The sequence below is a fragment of the Diospyros lotus genome, chromosome 1, assembly GCF_014633365.1.
Source record: "Diospyros lotus cultivar Yz01 chromosome 1, ASM1463336v1, whole genome shotgun sequence".
Classification (NCBI taxonomy): Eukaryota; Viridiplantae; Streptophyta; class Magnoliopsida; order Ericales; family Ebenaceae; genus Diospyros; species Diospyros lotus.
In genome coordinates, this window is record NC_068338.1 from 42,771,580 (window position 1) to 42,795,448 (window position 23,869).

Genomic DNA, 23,869 nt, shown 5'->3' on the forward strand with positions numbered 1-23,869 from the left:
TACTTGTGAGGCTGTGTTTGGGATGGTTTCTTCTTTTATTTATAGCCTTTCATTTCTTATAAACTTGCTGAGTCTTGCGACTCACCTTGCTTTCCATCATTCCAGGTAAGGGTAAAGCAAAGGCCGAGGGCGAGGATCGTTCCACTTAGTAGCCGGCCGCGTTGGTAAGGTGTACAGTTAGCTGCCCCCGTCATCTCTGATGTTTTGTTAGAGTCGTTGTCTTTTATTTTTGACTGTGCCAGGTTGTCATTTGTACCTCCTATTGTGGGCACAGGGTCTGTATGTATTTTTATATACTCCATGACCGCTGTATCAGCGGGGTACCTGCGGACATGCATGTATATCATTTTGCTTCCGCTGTGGCATCTTTTATGAATGCATGTCAGGGCATTTTGTCTTGTATTTGTTTATCTTCCCTTACGTAGGCGCTTTCATTTGGATAGACCGAGTGGTTGGGATATCCGGACGGGGGTGCTTACATTGACCTTGTATATAGATTTTTTTTAAATTAAATTTTAAAAAATTAAAAAAATTAAAAAAAAATTGGAGTTCCCGACCATCGTTGGTTGAGGTCTTGAAAGGGCCCCGACAACAGCCGATTGAGGGCCGCGGGTCAGGGGTTCGTCAAACCCCTGTTAGGGGTTCCTTGAACCCCCATCGCCGTCGATCGGGGGCGATGGGTTGGCCGCTACCAGCAGCCAAAAGATGCGATCACTATCATCGCATCCCACCACCGCAAACAGCGTTTGTCATTTGTCGCCCCCTTGCTGTGAGCACATTTTGCCATCCTTCCTTCTGCCACTCTACTGTCTCGCTCGATCACCTCCTCTACTGGCCACAACCGGTCGTTGCCCCCTCATACAGCCTCTCGGACCGCCATCGCCCATTGCCAACCACTCGCAGCTCCTTACCCCTACCCATCGTCCTTCCTCCCGCCCCTTTCACCATCGTTGCACCTGCCCGCCCCTCACCAACAATTGTCCTTCCCGCCTCCTTACCACCGTTGCACCCACAAGCCCCCCACTCGCCATCAACCCTCCGTTCCCCCACCCCCGCCGCACTTCCAGATGACATGGGTAGGTGGGTCTGTGAGAAAAAGAAAGAAAGAAGAAGAAAGAAACAATGAGTAAAGGAGTAAGTGAGCATAAACATCATTCATCTTATTCAATCTCAACTATTAATATACATTTAAAATTCATCTCTGTCATTTAAATGTTCCTCTCGTATATTTTATATATTTTTAAAAACCCTAATCCCTTATAACATTTCTTATATATGCATGTATGCATTACACTGATGATGACACTTGACCTATTTACCTACACTCCCCATAGTCTTTGAAATTGTAAATAAAATTGCATTACCCCAAATATTATTATTGTCCTAACTTCTAAATAATAATAATATAGTAAACAAAAAAATTGATATAAATTATTATGTATTAAGGTTTACGCTAACTTCACTTAACGAAAAGATTAACTTCAAAAGATTTTTCTCCAATTATAAAAAAATTATAGAAACCAAATATAATTTAATTCAAATAAAGGGACAATTTATAAAATTTTAAAGTAAGCTCATGTATAAAGGCTTACCCTATGTGGGTAGATATAAATACAAAGATTGGAACATGGGGATGCGAGAAGCAGAGGTGTTTGGGAGGGGAGAAAAGATGAATAATTAATTTAGGTTAGTAGAGGGAGGAAAAGTAAAGAAAAGAGAAAAATTTGTTTATTTACATGTATTAATATATCTATAAATTTATTATAATTAATTTAAATATTTTGATTGAAACTTTCAAGAGATTTTCATAATTCATAACGCAAATTGCACGCAACCCAATCGTATTGAAACTGCAAGCTTTGTCTAATTCAACAATCCTTCTTCAATTAGGGAGTGAGGTGAGATTTGATAGCTTCTGTAGGGGTGGCAGAGACGCATGATTGCACCTGTAGAAATTAAATGTGGAATGGGGACAGAGCTTGGGATTGTTGGGTGGGTAAATTGGAAGAAGAAATATGGGGAGAAAAAAAGAATTAATATCAATCATTAATATTTTCATCCATCCATCTTAATCATACAAATAAAATGTATCGGTCGATACAATTTTTACATATTTTCAAAAATTGTTTTTCCTTATTATATAGATTTCATCATGAATGCATGAATGTGTTAAAATGTTTTTGCCACCCTTTTTTGCTCCTAGTTACAATTTATGTTCTTAAGATTTTGAGTATGCAGCTTCTAACCATACCACAATTTTTGCCACCCTTTTATGCTCTAGTTAATTTTCATGTTCTTGAGATTTTGAGTATGCAGCTTCTAACCATACCAAAATCAGTACAATATGGACGAAGTAAAAGAGAGAAATAGTTACCAAAATCTGCAATTACAGATTTTATTTACCCTCAACAGTTCAATAAAGATAAATAAAAAGCACCATTCAGGTTGGAAAGGGGAATTATTTTTACTCAAAATAACCCGATAGACCAAAGACAACATTCATATGCTACATATACCAAAACAACGCGGCAAGCTTTGAATCCCATGAGCTCAATAGAGCTCACCAACCATTATTATCTTCGAAACCCCAAGTGGATGCAAACAAACAAACATAGCTCACTATAAGTTAAAGCAAACACAGCTCAATATAAGTTAGAGCAGAAAAGGAAACAGCAAAAACCTACAAACATAAATATATTACCAACAATAGCTGAAAATTATATCTTCCACTCCAACATCCCAATTTCTGACCATAAACGCTCCACCGAGAAAACCCTAACCCCTCTGTACTTTAGCTAAAAAGTAGATGCATACAAACTATGAAAGCCACATAACCAGTTGAGGGTTTTGAGTGCCAATATCACAACTGAAGATTTTTCCCTTTCTTAACCCGCAATTTGTAATCAAGGAAACAAACCAAAAGGCTCTATCCCAAATTATTCCCTTAGCAACTGATGTTTGGTGTGTGTGTGTGTGTGTGTATATATACACAGATAGGCGCAGAACACACGCACACAACACACACATACATATACATAGCAAACATCACAAATACACACACACAACACACACATACATATACATAGCAACTGAGATCTGCCATAGCAGCGAACGGCGGAGGGAGGGGGGTGGGTCAGTGAGAGAGAAAAAGGTCGCCGCCATCAGCCGTTCGCTGCCGTGGGTGACCTCCCGCGCCTCCGCTACTTCGACCCTGCTACTTCTGGCCGTTAAGCATCGCCGCATCTAACTGCGCCTCCGACCGCGCGCACCCAGCTGCTGCATCGGCTCTCCACCACGAGCCCACCCCGCTCGCTGCATCGTTCGCCACCTCTGGCCGCTCGCTGCTTCAGGCTTCAGCTCCACCGGCCACCGTTCGGCCTCATCTGCATAGAAAGAGAGAGAGAGAGAGAGAGAGAAAGGGGGTCGGCCATTGTGGATGGGTGGGTATGTGTGTGTGTATATATGTATATGAGAGGGGCTACAGAGAGGGATGGGTGGGAAGGAGAAAGACAGTGAGATGCTATTGGGCGGGAAAATGTTTAATCTTAGCCATTAAAATGTTCAAAATAAATCTTAGCCATTGAAATATCTATACATTTCAAAAACAGTTGTGTTTTATTATATAGATTTGTGCTTAATATTTTTGAACTACTATTATTAATTAAATTATTCTAATATTAGTCAACAATAGACGTCACTTATATAATATAGAAACCTCATCCCAATTCAATTCATTGGAATTGGGTTAATGGTTATTGATTGAATTTAAAACAAGATCAATTAAATATCCTCATAATTGGTCTTACTAATTAAGGTCCCAAAAAACTATTTTTTACATATCCTATATATTCTGCCTAAACTAATTAATAGAAACTATATATGCCTACATATATATTTATATACTCACAAATAATACTAAAACCTTAATACTCAAATCTCATTTCAACCCAAATCCCCCATAGTAATATAACCCCCATAGCAATAATATTGCATATTTTTTTGTATGTGTTTATTTTTGTAAACACCCCACCCGGATATCCCCCAATCACTCGAACTATCCAAACGGGAGCGCCTACGGAAGGAAAAAACAAAGGAACACAAGTCAAAGCCACCCTCCTGGCATGCATACTCAAAAATAAAAACAACGAAAGCAAAGCTAAACACATGCATGCACTACGTGACTGCACTCTCACCCTGCAATTAAAACATAATAAGAACAAATCATAATAAAACTTTTATATTTTTTTTATTTTAGTGAGAGGTTTATACTCGCCAGTGTACGAGTGCAGTTGTAGTCCAAATTTAAATTTATATTTTCTGGATGAATCCAGGTCGTCCACTGAGAGATTTATTTATGGCAAAAGAAAAAGAATGTCACACACACGCACACGCATTTGGACAAATTGGCAACAAGGTTTTTTTATGAGTTTTTTTTTAGACAACAGATACTAGAAAATAAAGTAAGGCAGAAATTGAAATAAACATTAAACGTAAGAATATGAATTTGGATAGTGCTTGAGTTAAGACAATTTCAGTACCAATCCGTTGATTCCCAAATTTTAGCATAAAAAATTAGCAACATTAATTTAATTTCAGATATGAGGGTTTGTTATTAAATGCAATTAGAGATGATGATAGTTCTAGGTTAAGCAATCCCCATACATGATATGCGAGATTCTAATTTAAGCAACTACCATAAATCCAATTGCAATTAATACACAAAACAACTAAATTAATCATCTGAGTTTAGGTATGATAGCGTTTCCAGTTCTAGTAACTCTCATACATGGCATGAAAGCTCTAAATTAGGCTTACGCTCCAATCCAAACTTAGTGATTTTTTAATAATTAATACACACTCATACTGAAATTTAAATTAATGTTATTTATTTAAAGCGCAGCTTTCTTTGGGAATCATTGGCGTTGGACACTGTCCTTGCCTTAACCCAAGATTAGATTTAACTACTCATTTTTATTTGAAAGTTAATTGACAGAAATTTAAATGACGTAATTTAAATAACAGAATTTAAATGACAAGAAATTTAAAGGCATAAACTAACCGGCCATTTAGGCGGTGGATAATTAAATAACAAGAATTAAAATTGCAGAAATTTAAAGGCATAAACTAACCGGTCATTTAGGCGGTGAATAATTAAATGACAAGAATTAAAATTGCAGAAATTTAAAGGCACAAATTAACCGGCCATTTAGGCGGTGAATAATAAAATAATAATAAATGACATAAGAATTTAAAAGAAGAAAGAAAAAAAAGTAAGATTATAAGAGAAAGTACTAAAGAAAATGAGAAAGAACAAGAATAATTTTCAAAGAGAGAATTATAAGGAAACAACTAAACTTTTATTCAAGAATAATAATCACACTTACAAATGCAATCAAGTGATCTATTTATAGGCCACAAGATGCAATACAAACCACACAATTTCAATTATTCAACTAGACATAATTATATCTAATGGGCACTCACACACTTAAAGTTAAATGGATTTTAGCTATAATACACACCTAATATTAAATGGATTTTAGCTAAAATACATACCTAATAAAGCACTCATAAAGTTAAATGGATTTTAGCTATAATATCCACCTAATAGTTAAATGAATTTTAGCTAAAAAAACACACCTAATAAAGCTCTCACATAAAAAATAAAAATAGATTTCTATAAATTGGTTTTTAATCTTTATTAAGATTAAAAATAATCTTTGGGCCTTCTCCAAATAATATCTTCCATGGGTTGCTCAAATTGGGCCTTAATTCTTCATGGGCTTGAATTCTTCATGCCTAAAAAAAATAAAAATAATTTAATGTTATTAATAAATTATATATTATATATATGTATTACACATGGCACGTATATATATTAGATTATATTATATATATATTACATGCATGCATATAATGATATATATGTATTATATATAATTTTATATATTATTATTATTTACTTTAGAACTTCATTTCATTCATCTTTCAATTTAAATTTGCATATAACCATAAAATATATATTAATATCTAATTTAAACCATTTTTAAGATCAAAAGAAGGGTATAATTATAACAAATTTTTTATAAAATTAACCACTAATCACTACGGGAACACCGCTAGCACAGCGGTCATAAGATCAATAAATGAAAACAATTCCTGTGCCAACATACATGAGACTCGAGAGATGACCTGGCACAATAAAAATAATAGAGTAAATTCTATTCAACCATCAGAGTTGACATGAATTGATGAGACTGCCTATACACCATACTGACTCTGCTGCTAAAAGCTAACTCACTTGTCATGGCCCACGCTACTACTACTTGGAATTATGGAAAGCAAAGTGAGTCAAGAGACTCAGCAAGCATAAAGAAAGAAAGGCTGAAGGCTGAACATATCCAGAACACTCTCCCCAGTATAGAACCTCAGGTACACACAAGCCATGAGGCGCTACAACACAATAACATAACATAATAAAAGCACATACCGGTCCTTGGGGCCCACATAAGACACCTGGCACCCAAGTCTCATACCAACATGCCGCTGTCTTGAAAGGCAACATGAATCTCGAACAAACCTGCGTGCGCTATCCCGGGTCGATACTCCTGTCACCCGTCCATGTCGGTACTCCCGACACCCGAGCCATAGGCTCCCTTGGAACGGTACTCCCGTCCGAGAACTAAATACTACCAGTAGCCATGCAATGCACATAGAAATGCAATGGCGTAGTGAGCATCAATGTGATACAAGGCGCCCATACATCCAGGCATCAGGCCATGCTCCGCCCACATAATAAACCACAAGCGATGCATATGCCCATGCTGGATGCAACCTAACCAAGTTAGAATGTCCATGTCCAAGCATACTCAATAAATGAATATCCAATATGCAACTCATATCCATGTACATATCAAATCATGGACAGCAATATAATAAATCTAAACGTACAATAAATCACATACTGGCAGAGCTAGTCAGCAGTGCCCGGCACCGGTCAATGGCCAGTGACTAGAAGTGTCCACCCGACGGTCCACTTCAGGGCCGTACAATAGTCTATCCCAACGTCACCAACAATCGACCCCTGCTCTACTGCTCGATAGCTCTAACCGAACCATAAATAACTTTAAGAAATCGTAAATAAACCCACACGTCTAGGAACCTAGTTCCCAAGCTGGGTTCAACATCATTCCCAAGAGAAGTGGGGGCGGTACAAACCTCATAGGCTCACAACGAATAAAATTCTAGAAATCTCGGATTTAATTTAAATTAAAACAGATGAATAATAATTCAACAAATAAGGCTAGGTGCCGAATTAAAGTAAGGGAGGTGATAAAATATGAGAAATCATGGGGTCTTTCACAGGAATTAAAGAACACGATGAAAGGATTAAGAGCTTGCCTTTACACAGTCGTTCCTTGCCTTTCTTGCATTCCGGCTGCGAAGTAAAACGTTTAATAGCGATTAATAAAATCGTGCCTCACATTAATTAAATCTAACCGTGTAATATAAATAATTTAACCATCAAAAATCCCACGTAGACACACCGTAAATAAAACCCCAACGAGTCTCATATTTAATTTAAATTAAATCACGCTAATAAAATCCTCATTTCGAATAATTAGTACGCGATACCAAAATGAATTAAGGGAAAACGAGTGGATCATAAAATGGAAAGAGATTATAAGGGTAGAAGAGAATTTGCCTGTATCTAGTCGTTTACAGCGTTTTCTTGCTTAAACACCACCAAATTAATACACGCTGCAATAGATTAAACTCCCAAAATTGATAAAATTAGACCCAAAATAAAATTCTAATCGCGTAAAATTTATAATTTAAATATATCATGCTTCTCCTAATTTTTACCCACGTACCTGATCACTTCTTTTGCCGTAAAATCCCAAAATTCTTTTAATTTTTTTCTTTATTTTATTTTATTTTCTTTCTTTCTTCCTCTTCCTTTCTTCTCCCGCGCCCCTGCTCCTGCGCGCCTTCTTCTTCTTCTTCTTTCTCTTTCTTCTTCTTCTTCTTCTTCTTCTTTCCCGCGTACTGCTCCTCCCTGCTTTAGCCTCGCCCATAGCCGTCGCACCCGCGCACGCTCGCGGCTGCCACTGTTGCTGCAATCGACCGCTGCAACCTCCGGCCGCTACATCGCACGACCTCACCGGCCACCTTCACTCGCCATAGCTGGTCATCGAAGCCTCCATCAACCCCTTGAGCATCCAGCATCGCGGCCATGGCAGCGGCTTCTTCAAGCCATTGCTGCTCACTTCAATCATCGGCCATGGCAGCTACTGCCATGGCCGATCTTCTCTCTCTCTCTCCTCTGTTTCCCATCTCAGCCAGAAGCTTCAATGAGAGACACAAAAATAGCAAATTTCTTTGATACTTAGCACATGCACCGCCTCTCATTTTAACAAATTAACTAATTTAATTAATTTAATTTCATTTAATTAATTGGAGATATTACAATTTCGATTCAGACTGAATTAAAATAGTAATTTTAATTTTTTTTGAACTAAAGACCTATAAGTGAACCAAATATCATCTCAGAATTTGAATACCCCTATTCTTATTATAGAAAAGTCGTGACAATATCTTTTCTGTGCTTAATAATTTTTTTCCTTTGAAAATAAAAATATGCATAGATTAGAGTATGAGTTGATCTATCTTGATAGATGAAGATGATAAGATTGTCATTTAGGGTGAAGATCAGGCTTGTTCACCACTCGATTCAGAATTTACTTGTATTCGATCTGTTTGTGTAATCTTCAGATCCAAGATTGTTCTAGTAATTTTTAGACTAAGCACTTCTCAAGTTATATGTCCGTGATAAAAAAAGATGGTAAGGTTTATTCATTGATAAATCTTTTGACGCTCAATTCAATTATTATAATTGAAAATGATATAATAGTAATGTAATAAATGACGTACGTTATTCATTGAATATTATGCATTTATTGTATAGATGAACATTTGTACTGGGGGAGTGACCTAGATGAGGTCAAGTGGTCAGTTGAGATAAATTTTGTTGGATGGGCTTAAAAGGCCAATTATAAGCCTTACTTGGGCCTTGGACCCAGAGTTGAAGGCCCTGAGATGGTAAGGCCTTACTTGGGTTTACTTTTTATTTTTTGGAAATATAAAAAGATTATATATGTTGAATTTATTATCATGCACGGATGATTAATGAAATAATGGTGAATACGAATGTTAAGAGGATGATTGATGAATTAATGGATGATCAGCTCTTCAAATATGCAAAGAACCGTAGACTCTGGTCTAACTGCTGTTGGTTGATTGAGTCACCATGATTAATCTCCCCGCACATTTCTGTCGGGCCGAAAGTGGGGGGCGCTCGGGGTGAGCGATTTCACCTTTTGGAATAAAAGAATCGTAGACTTGTTGAGCGGGTTACAACGCCACCCAAGGCCGGCTTAAGACTGGGTGGGTGATTCTGAGACAATTATTTTAGTAATTTTTTATTAATTTAAATAAATAATAAAAATTATTAAAAAAAATTCTTTTTGAGATGTAAAATTATTAATTAATTTTTTATTTAAATTTAAAAATAAATATTTTTTAATTGACAATATAGTTAAATTACTTAATCTTTTTTCTAATATAGTTGAATGTAAATAAAATTTTATTAATTTTAATTTTTAAAAAATTACTTTCTACTTAATCTAAAGTAACAAAAACGATTAATAGTATTCTATAAGTTATTCATATATTTGGAAAATAATTTACCTTTTTTTATAAAATTTAGTATTGCAAGTGGTGTTTTTATTTATATGCATGGTTATAATTTCTTTTAATATTTTTAATTTTAAAATTAAATCTAAACCATTAATATTAGAGAGTATCTCACATTTTAGAAAATTTTCAAGATTTAAACCAATTTTCTTCAATTTATGAAAATACTTTAACTAAATTGGGTGTTATATGTAAACAATAAGTTTAGATCTATGAATAAATTAAATTTATTTGTACCAAAAATCAAATTAGAACTGACGGATGGAGTATAAAAATTGAAATTTGTTAAAAATTGAATATCTTATCTCATCCAATCTTTAAGGAAAGAAAATAAATTATAATAAATTTAATTTATAAATATAACATAATAGTAATTTGTCTAATCATAACCCTAAATTTATTTATTAATTTAGATTGTTGACACCAGTAATAATCATGGTTATTCTCTCTCATTTTTAATTTTTATATTCTTTTGAATTAAACCAAATTAACATAAGAAATACAATATTTAATACAAGTTCTATCAAATTAAAGAGATTTCACCCTTTTTTTTTGGCGAGCTAGGCATAGGCCTTTGGTTATATTTGGCTGCATCATTTCCCTCCATTAATTCACCTTTTTCCCAGGACAAACATATAATTTCAAACAACATTATATTCAATTGGCTCGCTCTAATTTGAAGTTACATAGAGAAGATGAAGATGGATGCTAATCATATTTTCTTAATTAAACAACCCCACTTGATGGTGATTGTTATAATTAATTAAGCAGAAAAGTATTTAGAAAAATTAAGTGTGACTAGCTAGCATTCCTCAAAAGATAATTAATTAAATCACGTTTTTAAGACAAACAAAACTATATACTAAAAAAAACCTATAAATTAAAAGAACGTACAGCTTAATCCGAGGTAAGGTTCATATATATTATTAATTAATTAATCTTCGACATGTCACCGTATGCATACATTCAGCTAACTACGATTCGTTGATATATAGAACTCTAACAAACGATTTGGAATTTTTTTAAAAACAAAGATAAGAATTATAAATATCTATAAATAAAATGTTTGGAAATCAAGAAGTCTACTCGAAAAACATGCTCGTTTCCTCTGCATAACTCTGCTGCATGCCTTAATTAGCAATGAAGCTTTCGCTAGCTGCTTGTAAACAATTCTTCATGAACTATTTTTTTGGTTTGGTTTTTTCAGAAAATCAAGATATAATCATGAATCTGGACATCACTTTTGATAAATGCATTAGGGTTTTAATTTGAGCAGTTCTGAAAATGAAATGATTTTAATTATTTGCAAACAAAATTACAATTACAATTTTATCCTAATATATTAATCACCCACTCAGATAATGATTGGGTGGTAACAAAAATTATATAGGGTTAAATTAATATTACCAAATTGGAATTGATATATATGTTGGGGTTTGGGGATTGGGAGTATTAATTGACGTCGAAAGAGATAACAATTAAGGGAACCAAATTAAAGGGGAAATATACAGAATCAAACAGATCGACAGGCCAGACAGATGAGAATATTGAAGGGGAAAGTAGAGAAAACACTCAACCCAAATATATATATATATATACTTTTCCTGAATTATTATTAACACACAAAAACTCACATTAATTAATTAGGCATCACCCGGCCGGCCCCAATTGGACAAAAATCACATTGTCATTCAATTTCTTGCTTAAGGATCACGCATGCAGTTGCACTATATATATATATATATATACTCCCCTCCTGATCTCCTCCATATCTGATCCCTAGCTAGCTCTTTTTAATCCAATTAATTAATTCCCATATTCCCATTAATTCCAATCACTACTTTAATTCCAAACCAAACTATAATAATCCATCCAGTCTCCATGGAAGATCAGTCAATGCCCCGCGGCTCCAACCACCTCCTCCACAAAACCCTAGACAGCGCCGCCAGCCTAGCCAACCTTCTCCCAACCGGCACCGTCCTCGCTTTCCAGGCCTTGACGCCTTCCTTCTCCAACCATGGCACCTGCCAGGTTCTTAAACATGATCATGATCATGATCATCATATATATCAATTTAATTACGTTTGATTTTATTATTAGATTAATTAGGGTTATCTCTTGGAATTACATCAGATTTATGATCTATATATATATATATGGATCTTAAACATATTATTTATATATTTCAATTCACAACATATAATAATCTTTTATTTATTTGTTTTCGATGCGTATGTTACTCTTTCTATATAACCCGGCCAGATGTCGAATAAGTACCTGACGATATCTCTCGTTGGCTTCTGCGCCGCCCTCTGCTTCCTCTCGTCGTTCACTGACAGCTTCGTGGACGGCGACGGCAAGTTCTACTACGGCATCGCGACGTTCAAGGGGCTGTACATCTTCAACTACGACAATCGCCAGGGTGATCAGGAGAGGAAGAGCAAGGCGGAGCTGGCGAGGTTCAAGATCGGCTTCATAGACTTCGTTCACGCGTTCGTGTCCCTGGTGGTGTTCTCGGTGCTAGCTTCGAGCGATCCGGAGGTGCAGAGCTGCCTCTTTCCGGCGGCCGGAGCCAACCGGAATGTGTTGATTATCAATCTGCCGTTGGGGGCTGGCGTTCTGTCGAGCTTTCTCTTCATTCTCTTCCCCGCTACTCGCAGAGGCATCGGATATGCAGAAACTGCAGCTCCTCCTGGCTGGTGAATTCCCCGTGATCTTGATGCACGCATGACTTAGGCCAATCCATGCATATAAATACATATTAATGACATATATACATATGCATGTATATCTTTAATTTACATTTGGTATGTACATTGCTTAATTATGTTTAGAATTGATGATGTAATAGCAGATTTTACTTAGTGAGATTAAAAGTTTGTAAGTATAATTGTTAGCTAATAAATTTATTTCTTATATGCTTTATATATATGTAAATATTATAATTCATCGATCCCACGTTCTATCTGTTTGTCATATTTTCATTATTTTGCAACATTTCCATTGGCTGGTTAAATATTAATATATATATATATATACATTTTCTTAAAAAAAAAATTAGATTTATATAAATATATATGTTAAGATCGATATATACAATTTAGCATATACGTTAGTTTAGTATATATATTATTTATATTTTGTAAATTAAAAAATTCCATTTGAGGTATTATATTCAATGCAAACAATTAATGTATTTTGTATGATGTGATTTTGTAGGCAACCCTAAAATTCCGAATCTAATATTCTAAATTTTATTAAATCAATATCATATCTAGTTTGAGATGCATGCAAACTAATTAATTAATACAACACGTGCATTGTGTTACATATATATTTGTATAAATTAATATAACAATTTACTACATTTATATATATGTATGTATGTTATGCAGGCCAATTTATGTTCAAAAATAATAATCCAATACAAAGTGTAAACTTCTTTATGTTAAAAAACTCAAAACATTACAAATTTAACCATATATATATAGAGAGAGAGAGAGAGAGAATAAATTTTACATGTTTAATTAATTTCGTCCAAATTAATTAGATATCATCCATGGCCTTGATGAGAGGTCTATATATATTTTATCTAGAGAGTCATAATTAGAATTTTTTTTTTTTAGAAAATACATTTTGTTTTTTTATTTTTTAAACAACTTTTTTTGAATAATGATTATTAGATAACTTAAGAAAGAAGAGTGTGGCAACGCTTTTTTTCAATCACTATAATAAATTTTGGATTAAAAGACATTTAAAAATACCTTAATAGATAGTTTATTGGGACATTTTAACTATTAAGGTACTAATAATAATATCGCGTGTAATTGTGCCCCAAAAACGTATTGAGACACTTCTAAATGCCTAAAAAATAACTATAAATTTAAGTTTATTGTGACACTTAAAAATGCCTAAAAAATTATTATAAATTTATTTTTCATATCCCCCACAAGGCCTTTTCTTAACTCTAACTTTCTTCTCTTTCAGCTCGAACCCTGAACCTTTCATTCTTCTTGCACACGCGTGACCACCTAATCTACACATCATCTTATTAATATATGTGCTTATATTTATTTTATAGTATATCTAAGTTTCATTAAAATTATTCTATTAGAGCACTTAAGATTTGTCTATTAGGGCATTTTATTAGAGTGTTTTGTTAGAATTATTTTAATAGTGCATTTCAAAAATTCTGCCCTATTAGATTTATCTATTAAGACACTTAGATTTGTCTATTAGGGCATTTCATTGTTGTGCATTATTAGAATTGTTTTATTGAGACACTTTTTTAAATTGTGCCTTAAAATGATATTTTATAGGACACTTAATTGTTATGGTTCATTAAAATTATTGTATTAGAGTACTTCTTTAGATTGTGTCTTAAAATAATATTTTAGAGGATACTTTCTAAAAAAATATCCTAAAATAAATACCTCAACAAATTATTTTTGTTGTAGAGTATATATATACACACGCACGCACACCCCATCTTATCCCTTGACAAAAAGTCAAAAGAGAATCAGCGTAACCAACTTTATTCATCGACAGCTAAGATTGTGGAATATATATATAGTGAGAGAGAGAGAGGAGGGGGGGGGGGGGGGGGGGGGGGGGGGGGGTTGCGTTTACTTCTCAAAGTCTAATTAAGGCCTCCATACCTTAGCAAGTACGTGTCCACACCAACTCAATTTTCCTTTTCCTTAATTTCCAAAAGGGTACGTAAGTTGAATATGAAGAAACTTTTAATATAACATATAAAATAAAATTAGATTTCCTTTTTGTTTCACTTACGAGGAGCTAAGATAGACAGTGAATTTTTAATTAGTCATATATATATATACCTAAAGAATATACATACATACATGATATCATCAATATATAATTAACTTACAATTAAACATATTTCATAATAATGATAACTAAAAAAAAAAAAACATGCCTAAAATTCACAAATTAATTAAACTCAAATCACATAAAATTAATTAATAACTAGCTAGTTTGAACTCATCAACCCAAACTATCTAATACTGAGCCCAACTACGTACCCCACCCCACCCAGGGCCGGCCCTGAGATCTCATGGGCCTTAAGTAAAATTTTGTATGATTTTTTTATATTTAAAAATAAAATAATAAAATTATATATAATGAATATGATAAATTTTTTTATTATATAAAAACATTCAAAATTACCTTAGCTGCCCTATGCGTAGCCCACTACTACTGTCATATTTTGAAATTATGGAACCTTCAAAACATTCAGCTCAATGTTCTATGCGCATAGAACTTTAAAATATTCAGCCCACTAACTTGAGATCTTATATTTTTTTACTATATAAAAATATTTAAAATTTTGTATGAACTTTCAAAACATTAAACTCACTGCCCTATTCGCAGCCCACTGCCACTGCCATATATCCATTAAATGCCATTTTCTCACATCTGCTGCTTGTTGATTTTACTATTATTCAAATTTAAATTTAAATTTAGCCTTTGAATGCAAAAAGAGCTCCTAGCTATTCTATTGGATTTGAAAGGAGAGGGGAGGGCCCTAGGCGACTGCCTAGACAGCCTATGCCCAGGGCCGGCACTGACCCCACCCCACCCCAAATTAATCATTTAACTCCAATATATATATATATATATATCCCCACATTAATTAATTTGATCCTTACATTAATTGCTCCAATATTACATATCTATATATTTGTATTTGAAAGAGATTATATATCAATTCCAATATTAGCCGGAGTTATTTGAATCTAGCTCATTTTATATAAAACAAAAGCTTCTAATATAAAATTGTATATATATATATATATATGCTAGCTAGCTATTAAAACAATATATAAAATGCATATCAATTATAAAATTACTACGTACGTACGTACTAGGTTAATTTAAAGTAATATTTTTATTTGAAAATCTAAAATAAGCAAATAATATAAATATATAAAAGGAAAGAGAGAAGAGATGAAGATGAGGATAGGAAAGAAATAAAAATTCGTTATGTTTTTATTAATTAAATAAAATAAGTTTTTAACCCATATGAAGAATCTCATTATCATTGAAAATCTCATTATTTATATTCTATTTTAATAGTCAACCATCTCATGAATCTTTGGACATTTTAGTAGAATGAGGAGAAAATGACGAGAATAAACTCTCTCAATGGGTTCGTCCACTACACATTGATGATGACAAAAGTAACCCCAATCCCCAAATTACTATAAGTGTTCGTGAATAAGGAATCAATGTTAACCAGGTGTTATCAGAAGAGGTTACAAATAGTAGTAGAGGTGACCCATGGGACATGGGAATGCGATGAGAGGTGCGTAGGTTCAGAACTAGCTTTTATCTAGATGATCGTATTGATGAAATTGATAATGAAAACACTGGTAACATCGCAATGCGAGGAGAGATGCGCATGTCCACAACTAGCTTCAATCAAGATGATCATATTGATGGAATTCATAATGAAAACAATGGAGCTGATGATGGTGATAATAGTGATGGCGACGGCGATGACGATGATGATAATGGAGGAAATAGTTATGGTTTTATTCAAAGAAATAATTATGGTTTTAATTATGGCTGAATTCACTTGGCGGCCGGGACTACAACTTTATTGTAAATCTACTCCTCATTGAACTCGGCCGTACGTTAAAGCAATAACTCATATGAAAAACCATTTAATTAATTTCACGCCGGAAGACTAGAGGGTTTAACACCGTTGGCCGGAGGAAACTGCGGCTGTCCGACTTCAATAATGCCGCCTTGAGTAAGAGGAGTTGCGCCCTTCTTCTCCGATTCCAAAGTGATAAAACTTACAATTCCCAGAGCCGCAGTTGCAAGGCACAGGACACCGGCGCCGGCGAACACTCCGGGCTTCACAACATAGCAATTCTTCTTACCGTCATTCAGTGCCACTCCGGTCAGCAACATGACCAGCGCTATCGCAAATGTGAGGCTGCAGCAACGTACGTTAGTTAAATCATCTATGAGATTAACTGTAGTGGCATTAATCTTTCAGTTAGCTAGAGTACGTACAATTCATTACCTTGCAATGCCAGAGCAGAGTCGGGCGGTAATGTTGGGGTTGGGGTTGGAGTTGGAGTTTGGTTGAGTAGGAGAGCGTCGTTTGCAACCAAGACAACCGGTGTTGATAAGGATGATGAGTTGAAGCACTAGCAGAGCTCCGGCAGCTGTTAGTCCGAGAGGCGAGGCTGCAGTGCTAGGATATACGCATGTAGGAGGCAGAAACAGGCCAGGTTGATAGACCCAAATGACGTCAGCCTACCAAAACCACAAGCCAGCCAGGTAATTAAGATTAGCGAATATATATAGCGATTCTTAGACGAATGGATTTATATATACATGCACCTACGGGCTACGGCTACTCGACCCCACCCGGCCGGCTAATTATATATATAAATATTAATTACCCCCTGACTAATTATTATACAAAATAAAAACATTATCACAATCTTATAACGAAAGGTGAATTAGTTCAATAATTCAATGAATAAATTATTTCTAACGTAATAATTAATGACCGATCGAGAACAAACCTAAAACATATATAGGATAAGCGTAAAAAAAATTATATATGTGAGCTATACATACGTATGTATCTTGTTGTATTGTAATTTAATTATTATAATAGAAATTAATCAAATTAAGTAAATATCGATCATACTTATTTTTGTGACATTTTTATAGAAAAATTCTTAAAAAGGGAAGTGGCTAATTAATTATAATTAAGGTGACTGGGCTTTGCCTTTAAGATAATAATAAAGTGGAAAAAGAACACTATTATATAACAAATATTATTATCATAACAATATATATAGCAGTTATATCATTATTCTGATGAATGAAAAAATTATTATTCTATATAAATTTTTTAAAAATGATATTAATATAGATGTCGATGAGTGTACTAATTAATTGGGCAACGTGAAAAATAAAATTATGATTTCATATATATATATATATATATATGTGTGTGTGTGTGGTTACCTTTGCCCTGGTGGCCTCGGCCCCAAAACTTGCGCCGGCTGCTAGAAGACCAAGCAGCACCATCACTAAGCAAATGACTATGATCTTCATCTCTATTTCTATTCTCTGTGAGCTCTCTCTCTCTCTCTCTCTATAGCTTAAGTGTTTGCAAGGAGAGCAAGGGGGTGAGGTGAAGAGAACTTAAGCTTGTCAATGGCTTATATACAAGCTAGGACAGAGAGAATGAAATTAAAAAAAAAGAAAAAAAAAGATAATGTCAAGACTCATAATAATAATAAATGGCAGGGGCAAAACTGGAATAAGAAAAGGGTTAGTAGGCTATTATAATTAATTAAGTAATAACAAAAGAGCATGTCAACTCTCTTCTCTTCAACTAGCTAGCCTATCTAATTAATTTCAACAGCTATGTGTGTGTATATATATATATATATAGGTGGCAATAAGACTTGTTATATATTTTCTATATATATATAATTAATTAAGATGCCCAATGCTTAAATAAATTGCATTGTTTATATATATATATATATATATGTTGGAGAAAAGAAAATTAAGTTTTCTTTTTCTTTTTTTTTTGGTTTCTGGGTAATTTTACAAATTTGGGGGTTTAATTTGATGATGATATATAAGAACCACCAAGTAGCTTAATTAATTAATGATTGGTTGACAAGAACAAGTCCTGCCCTCTCTCTTGCACGTTCAAATATTTAATTTCATTAATGGACGTTCTTCTTGTTGAATTTTGTACGTAGGTTTATTATTATTATTATTATTATTATTATTATTATTATTATTATTATTATTATTATAATGATATAATAATAATAATGCTCCTTCTCTACAGAAGTTGACTTGTCTTCTGTTTTGTTTCCTCCTCCTGTCCTGAGATTAATTAATTTAATTAACAATTAATGGCACATCCATCCATCCATCCATCTCTTGGTTCTATTTGGCTGTGTCCCTTCCCTTCTTCTTTTGGTTTTGGTTTGTTATTTTAAGGTTGGTTGGTTGGTTCCCAATTTGATTCAACCTATATATTAATTTCCGGTGCCAACTGCCAACCCACTAACTAACTAGTACGCACAAACCACCCTTTGACATACATACATACATATAAAGGCTTTTGCTAAAAATGTATTTAATATATATATATACGTTATTTTTAATATTTAAACATTTTTTATTGATTAGTAATTAATGAATATATTATTATATTTTAAAATATTTAATTAAGAAATAAATAAAAATATTTAAATATTAAAAACCCATGTATATATGAATAATAATAATAATAATAATGCATATATAATAATATATTAAGTAGCTATCTTTTGTTTCATTTGTTTATGCGCACTTTTGCAGATCAAACAGCTCTGGCATTCTACTTGTGTTGACATTATTCTTTGTTCAAGTCTTTGTTTATTAGTCACATGGAATAATATTATTTTATATTTATATAAATATAAATAATATACATATTTTTGTGTATGCATGCGTTCATTTCGGTTCAGACTGAATTGAAATAAGAATTTTTTTAAAAATTTTTTTTGAACTAAAGACCTATAAACAATCAAAGATGATCTCGAATTTGAATACTTATGTCCTCACAAATGTAACACGGTTAGTTCTTAGCTAACAGATTATACCCATATATGCATGTTTGAATCATGTCAGTCGCAATGTGAGAGTTTCACCCTTCTGTGGGGGTGGCTTCTTATGAGCACCATGCACTGTATCTCCTACCTGGTGCGCTGTCGTATATCATGATTAACCCCTCACACGTGCGTGGAATCATGTGTAAGGGCCCTTAAGACGAAGGATTTCACATTTACACTCAAGAATTTGAATACTTCTATTCTTATTATCACTATAATATTTTTTCTTTGCTTAATAATTTTTCCTTTTGAAAATAAAAAATATGCTTAGAGTATGAGTCGATCTTGATAGATAGAGATGATAGATTGCCATTTTGGGGCCAAAGGAAGAAAGGAAGAAGAACAAAATTGAATGGTAGTTCACCACTCGATTCACAATTTATTTGTATTCTCTTTGTGTAATCTTCAGATCTAAAATTGTTTTAATAATTTATAGACCGGAACTAGTCTTGAGTTATACTTCTACAATAAAAAAAGAAAAAGAAAAAGAAAAGATAAGCTCTCATCCCTTTATAAATCTTTTAACACTTAATTCAATTATTATTATATTTAAAAATAATATAATAAAAACATAAGAAATCACGTACGTTATTAGTTCGACATTATGCCTTTACATAGGCGGGTGTTTATGCTGAGGGAGTGATTTCGAGGACGCGTGGTCGTTGGGATAAGATTTGTTAAATCGGCTTAAAAGAAGCCTTACTTGGGCCTTGGACCTACAGTTGAAGGGCCCATAAACGAGCCTAGCTCCTTTTGGGTTTACTTTGTATTGGGGACCAACTCTTATGATTAGGCCATTCTGAGCTTTATAGCACTGCATGATTTGGTCTAGTACATTAAATTTTCAAAAACATTTTAATTAATAATACATCAAAATATTGTATTAAATATTTTTTATTTATTATTTTTTTAATAAAAATAGTACACATGATTAAATGATATTGTTGTGTTATAAGTAAAGACCTATTAAAAGTCCAAGAGCCCAAAATGATATTTTGAGCTGAAAGACATAAATTTTCCATGCACTGGCGGTCTCACACAAACGCGCAAATAGGATAACTCTAACATCTAAAAATTTCTCTAAAAAGATAATTAATTATGCATAAAGAATTTTAATTCTAAAATAATTTTAAAATATTAAGATAAACGTCATCCATAACAATCTTAGTCTCAGACAAACTAGGATTACCCAAGATGAACATCATCTATAAAAAATAGATGTCATCTATAATAATTCTACTCTCAGTAATACTAAAATTAATCAAAATAAACGTTATTTATAAGAATTCTAATTTTGTTACACTTTAAATTATTTCATATTTCTCTATAGATAATCAAACACTCATTTATAAAAATGTACGACATCTCTGATATTGATTTCAATACAATTTATATTATATTCAGTGTCTAACTTAGGTATCAAAGTGTTTGCTGGGGATGTTCCTGTATTCTCTTATTATTTTCTTATTTTTGCAGATTTATGCGTCTTAACGACGAAGTTTTCAATTAATTAAATTCATTGTTGTATTCAGACAATAATAAATATAATTTCTATTGAATAATACCTCAAATTAATTGTGTTGTATTAAATATTAACAAATAAAAAAATGAAGTAAATATAAATTTATAAATCGTAACCCGGGGACCATTCTTAATCTTGGTTGTGCCTGAGACCGTGTTGAGTTGGGCTGAAAGTGTATCGCAGTTTCAGTGGGATATATATATATATATATAATTTATACCGCATAAAGAGTAAAGACACGACCCTAATAATTACAACTAGACGAAGCTGGAAGCTGGCGCCGCCAAAATTTATTTGCATTAACTATTCCCTCCATTAATTGACTTTTTCTTCCGACAAACATACAAATTCAAACAACATTATCTAATTTGGCTGAAATTTGAAGTCACATAGAAGATGAATGCGCTAATCATATCATATTTTCTTAATGACCTCGCTAATCATATCATATTTTCTTATCTGATAGAATCGATTCAGATAAAATTATTTTTTTTTGTCATTTCAATTATTAATGTTAGGATAAGAAAGTCATTTAATATTTTATTTACCAACAATACCTTTTCTATTCATGAGTCAAAATTTTACTCTCTCTCTTCTTTATTAAATTTAAATTTTAGTCTCTCACCTGAGTTAATGAACTTTTAGAATCTCAAGAGTCATAATGGCTTTAAATACAAATTATTATACTTTGCTTGAATTGATTGACGCACAAGATCATTAAAGACATCAAATAACAAAAATATCAGTAATAAAACCCGTCCAGTAATTCAAACAACCCCTAATTTCTGATGGGATTACATCTAAATACAGTCCGCCAAATACAATGCTGGCAGACTACATCTTAGATGCAACTCGCCAAGCACTGCATCTAAGATGCAGCCCGCCAACAGGCTGCACGATACGCAGCGAACTGCATCTAACATGCAGTCCGCTGCGCATGTTAGATGCAGCAACGAGCTGCATCTAAGCAACGGACTGCATGTCTGCTGCACCTGCTGCTGCAACAGTTCGCTGAATGCTGCATCTAAGCAGTAGACTGCATTTAACATGCAATCCGCCTACATTGGGTGGACTTCAACACAGATGATTGTCATTATTTATTTTTATAACTAATTTTTTTTGCTTTGTCATTATTCATTTTCATAATTAATTTTTTTTTCTTTAGAAATGTGTAACTTTAATATGTTGGACAGTAGTTTTAGGCGGGAGTTTTAGACGAGTGAAGAGTTAGAATTTTTATAAGGTTAAAATTGTCTTTCTGTTTTGTTTAATATAATTAAAATAATATAAAACAAGCATTAAATGTCTTTCTATCCGGATAGATTCTATCCAAATAGATTTATTAGGATAATTATGTCATTTAATATTTTTTTTACCAACGATACCCTCTCCGGTCACAATTCAAAATTTCATTCTCTCTCTTTCTTGTAAATTTAAATTTTAATCTCTCACTTAATTTAATGAATTTTTAGAATCCCAAAAGTGATAATGACTTTAAATACGGATTATTCTACTTTGTTCGAATTGGTTGACGCACAAAATCATTAAAAATATCAATAATAAAACCCGCTCAATAATTCAGGCAAACCCCAATTTCTGATACTACATTTAAGATGCAACCGCTGGCGAGTTGCATTTGGGATGCAGCCGCAGCCCGCCAACATCCCAGCGGACTGCAAGACGCTGGGATGCAGCCCGCCAACATCCCAGTCCGTTGGGATGCAGCTGCTGGCATCCCAACGGACTGTAAGACGCTGGGATGCAGCCAGCCAACATCCCAGCAGATGAAGTCCGCTGGGATGGCAGGCTGCATCCCGCCAGCATCCCAACGGACTGTAGTTCGCTAGATAGAGAACTGCATCATCTGGCGGATTGCATTTTTTGCCTAGTATGGGCGGACTTCAATATAGATGAAGTTCGCCCGTTCAACTCAAGGCAAGGCGATAATTTTAAGATGATATATTTTTATCATTTGATGTCTTTAGTCATCTCATGCATCAATTAATTCGAATAAAATAAAATAATCTATGAATGAAATAAAAGACATCAAATGATGTACACAAAGGTGTACATCAATAGCATTTTTTGAAATGAAATAAAAGAAGAATGCAAAGTGAATATATTAATTATAGCCAATGGTGTGTTGTCACCTAAGTGTTATGATTGTCATTATTCATTTTCATAACTATTTTTTTTTGTTTTGGAAATATACAACTTTAATGTGTTAGATAATAATTTTAGACAGGAGTTTTAGGAAGACAAAATACGAGTGAAGAGTTAGAATTTTTATAAGGTTAAAATTGTATTTTTGTTTTGTTTAATATAATTAAATTATTATAAAATAATATAAAACAAGCATTAAATGCCTTTCTATCCAGATAGATTATATCCAACTAGATTTACCGTTTATTAATATCAAACAGCCCCGGCCCACTAGCTTGATGGTGATTGTTAAAATTAATTAATCAGATAATGATTGGGTGGAAACAAAAATCATATAAGGTTAAATTAATATTACCAAATTGAAATTGATATCTGTTGGTTTGGGAATTGGGAGTATTAATTGACGAAAGAGATAACAATTAAGGGAACCAAATTAATTAAATTAAATAGGAATATGCAGAATCAACAGAACAGACAGACAAGACAGATGGGAATATTAATTGAAGGGGAAAGTAGAGAAAGCACTCAACAAAATATATATATATATACTTTTCCCGAGTTAACACACAAAACTCACATTAGGCATCACCCCCAATTAATGGGACAAAAATCACATGTCATTTTCTTGCTTATGGATCACAAATTAGGCATGCAGTTGCAGTACTACTCCTCTCCTCCTCCATCTACTTATATAGCTAGCTCTTTTTAAACCAATTCCCATTCCCATATATTCCCATTCCAACCACCACTACTT

The 23,869-nt window shown here is 33.4% G+C and overlaps 2 protein-coding genes across 2 annotated transcripts; one reads left to right on the top strand and one right to left on the bottom strand.

The window, feature by feature from the left end:
* Positions 1-11,608: 11,608 nt before the first annotated feature.
* Positions 11,609-12,611, top strand: LOC127792027 (protein DMP10-like). The gene is made up of 2 exons (XM_052322316.1): positions 11,609-11,787; positions 12,019-12,611. The coding sequence occupies exons 1-2, from the start codon at positions 11,638-11,640 to the stop codon at positions 12,457-12,459; spliced, it is 591 nt and encodes a 196-aa protein (XP_052178276.1). The 5' UTR covers positions 11,609-11,637; the 3' UTR covers positions 12,460-12,611.
* Positions 12,612-15,919: 3,308 nt separating this feature from the next.
* On the bottom strand, positions 15,920-17,928 carry LOC127791765 (uncharacterized). Its single transcript, XM_052321784.1, has 3 exons — positions 17,776-17,928; positions 16,814-17,049; positions 15,920-16,723 (listed from the first exon to the last, which is right to left on the bottom strand). Exons 1-3 carry the CDS (start codon positions 17,863-17,865, stop codon positions 16,456-16,458), a joined length of 594 nt encoding a protein of 197 aa, XP_052177744.1. The 5' UTR covers positions 17,866-17,928; the 3' UTR covers positions 15,920-16,455.
* Positions 17,929-23,869: the final 5,941 nt, after the last annotated feature.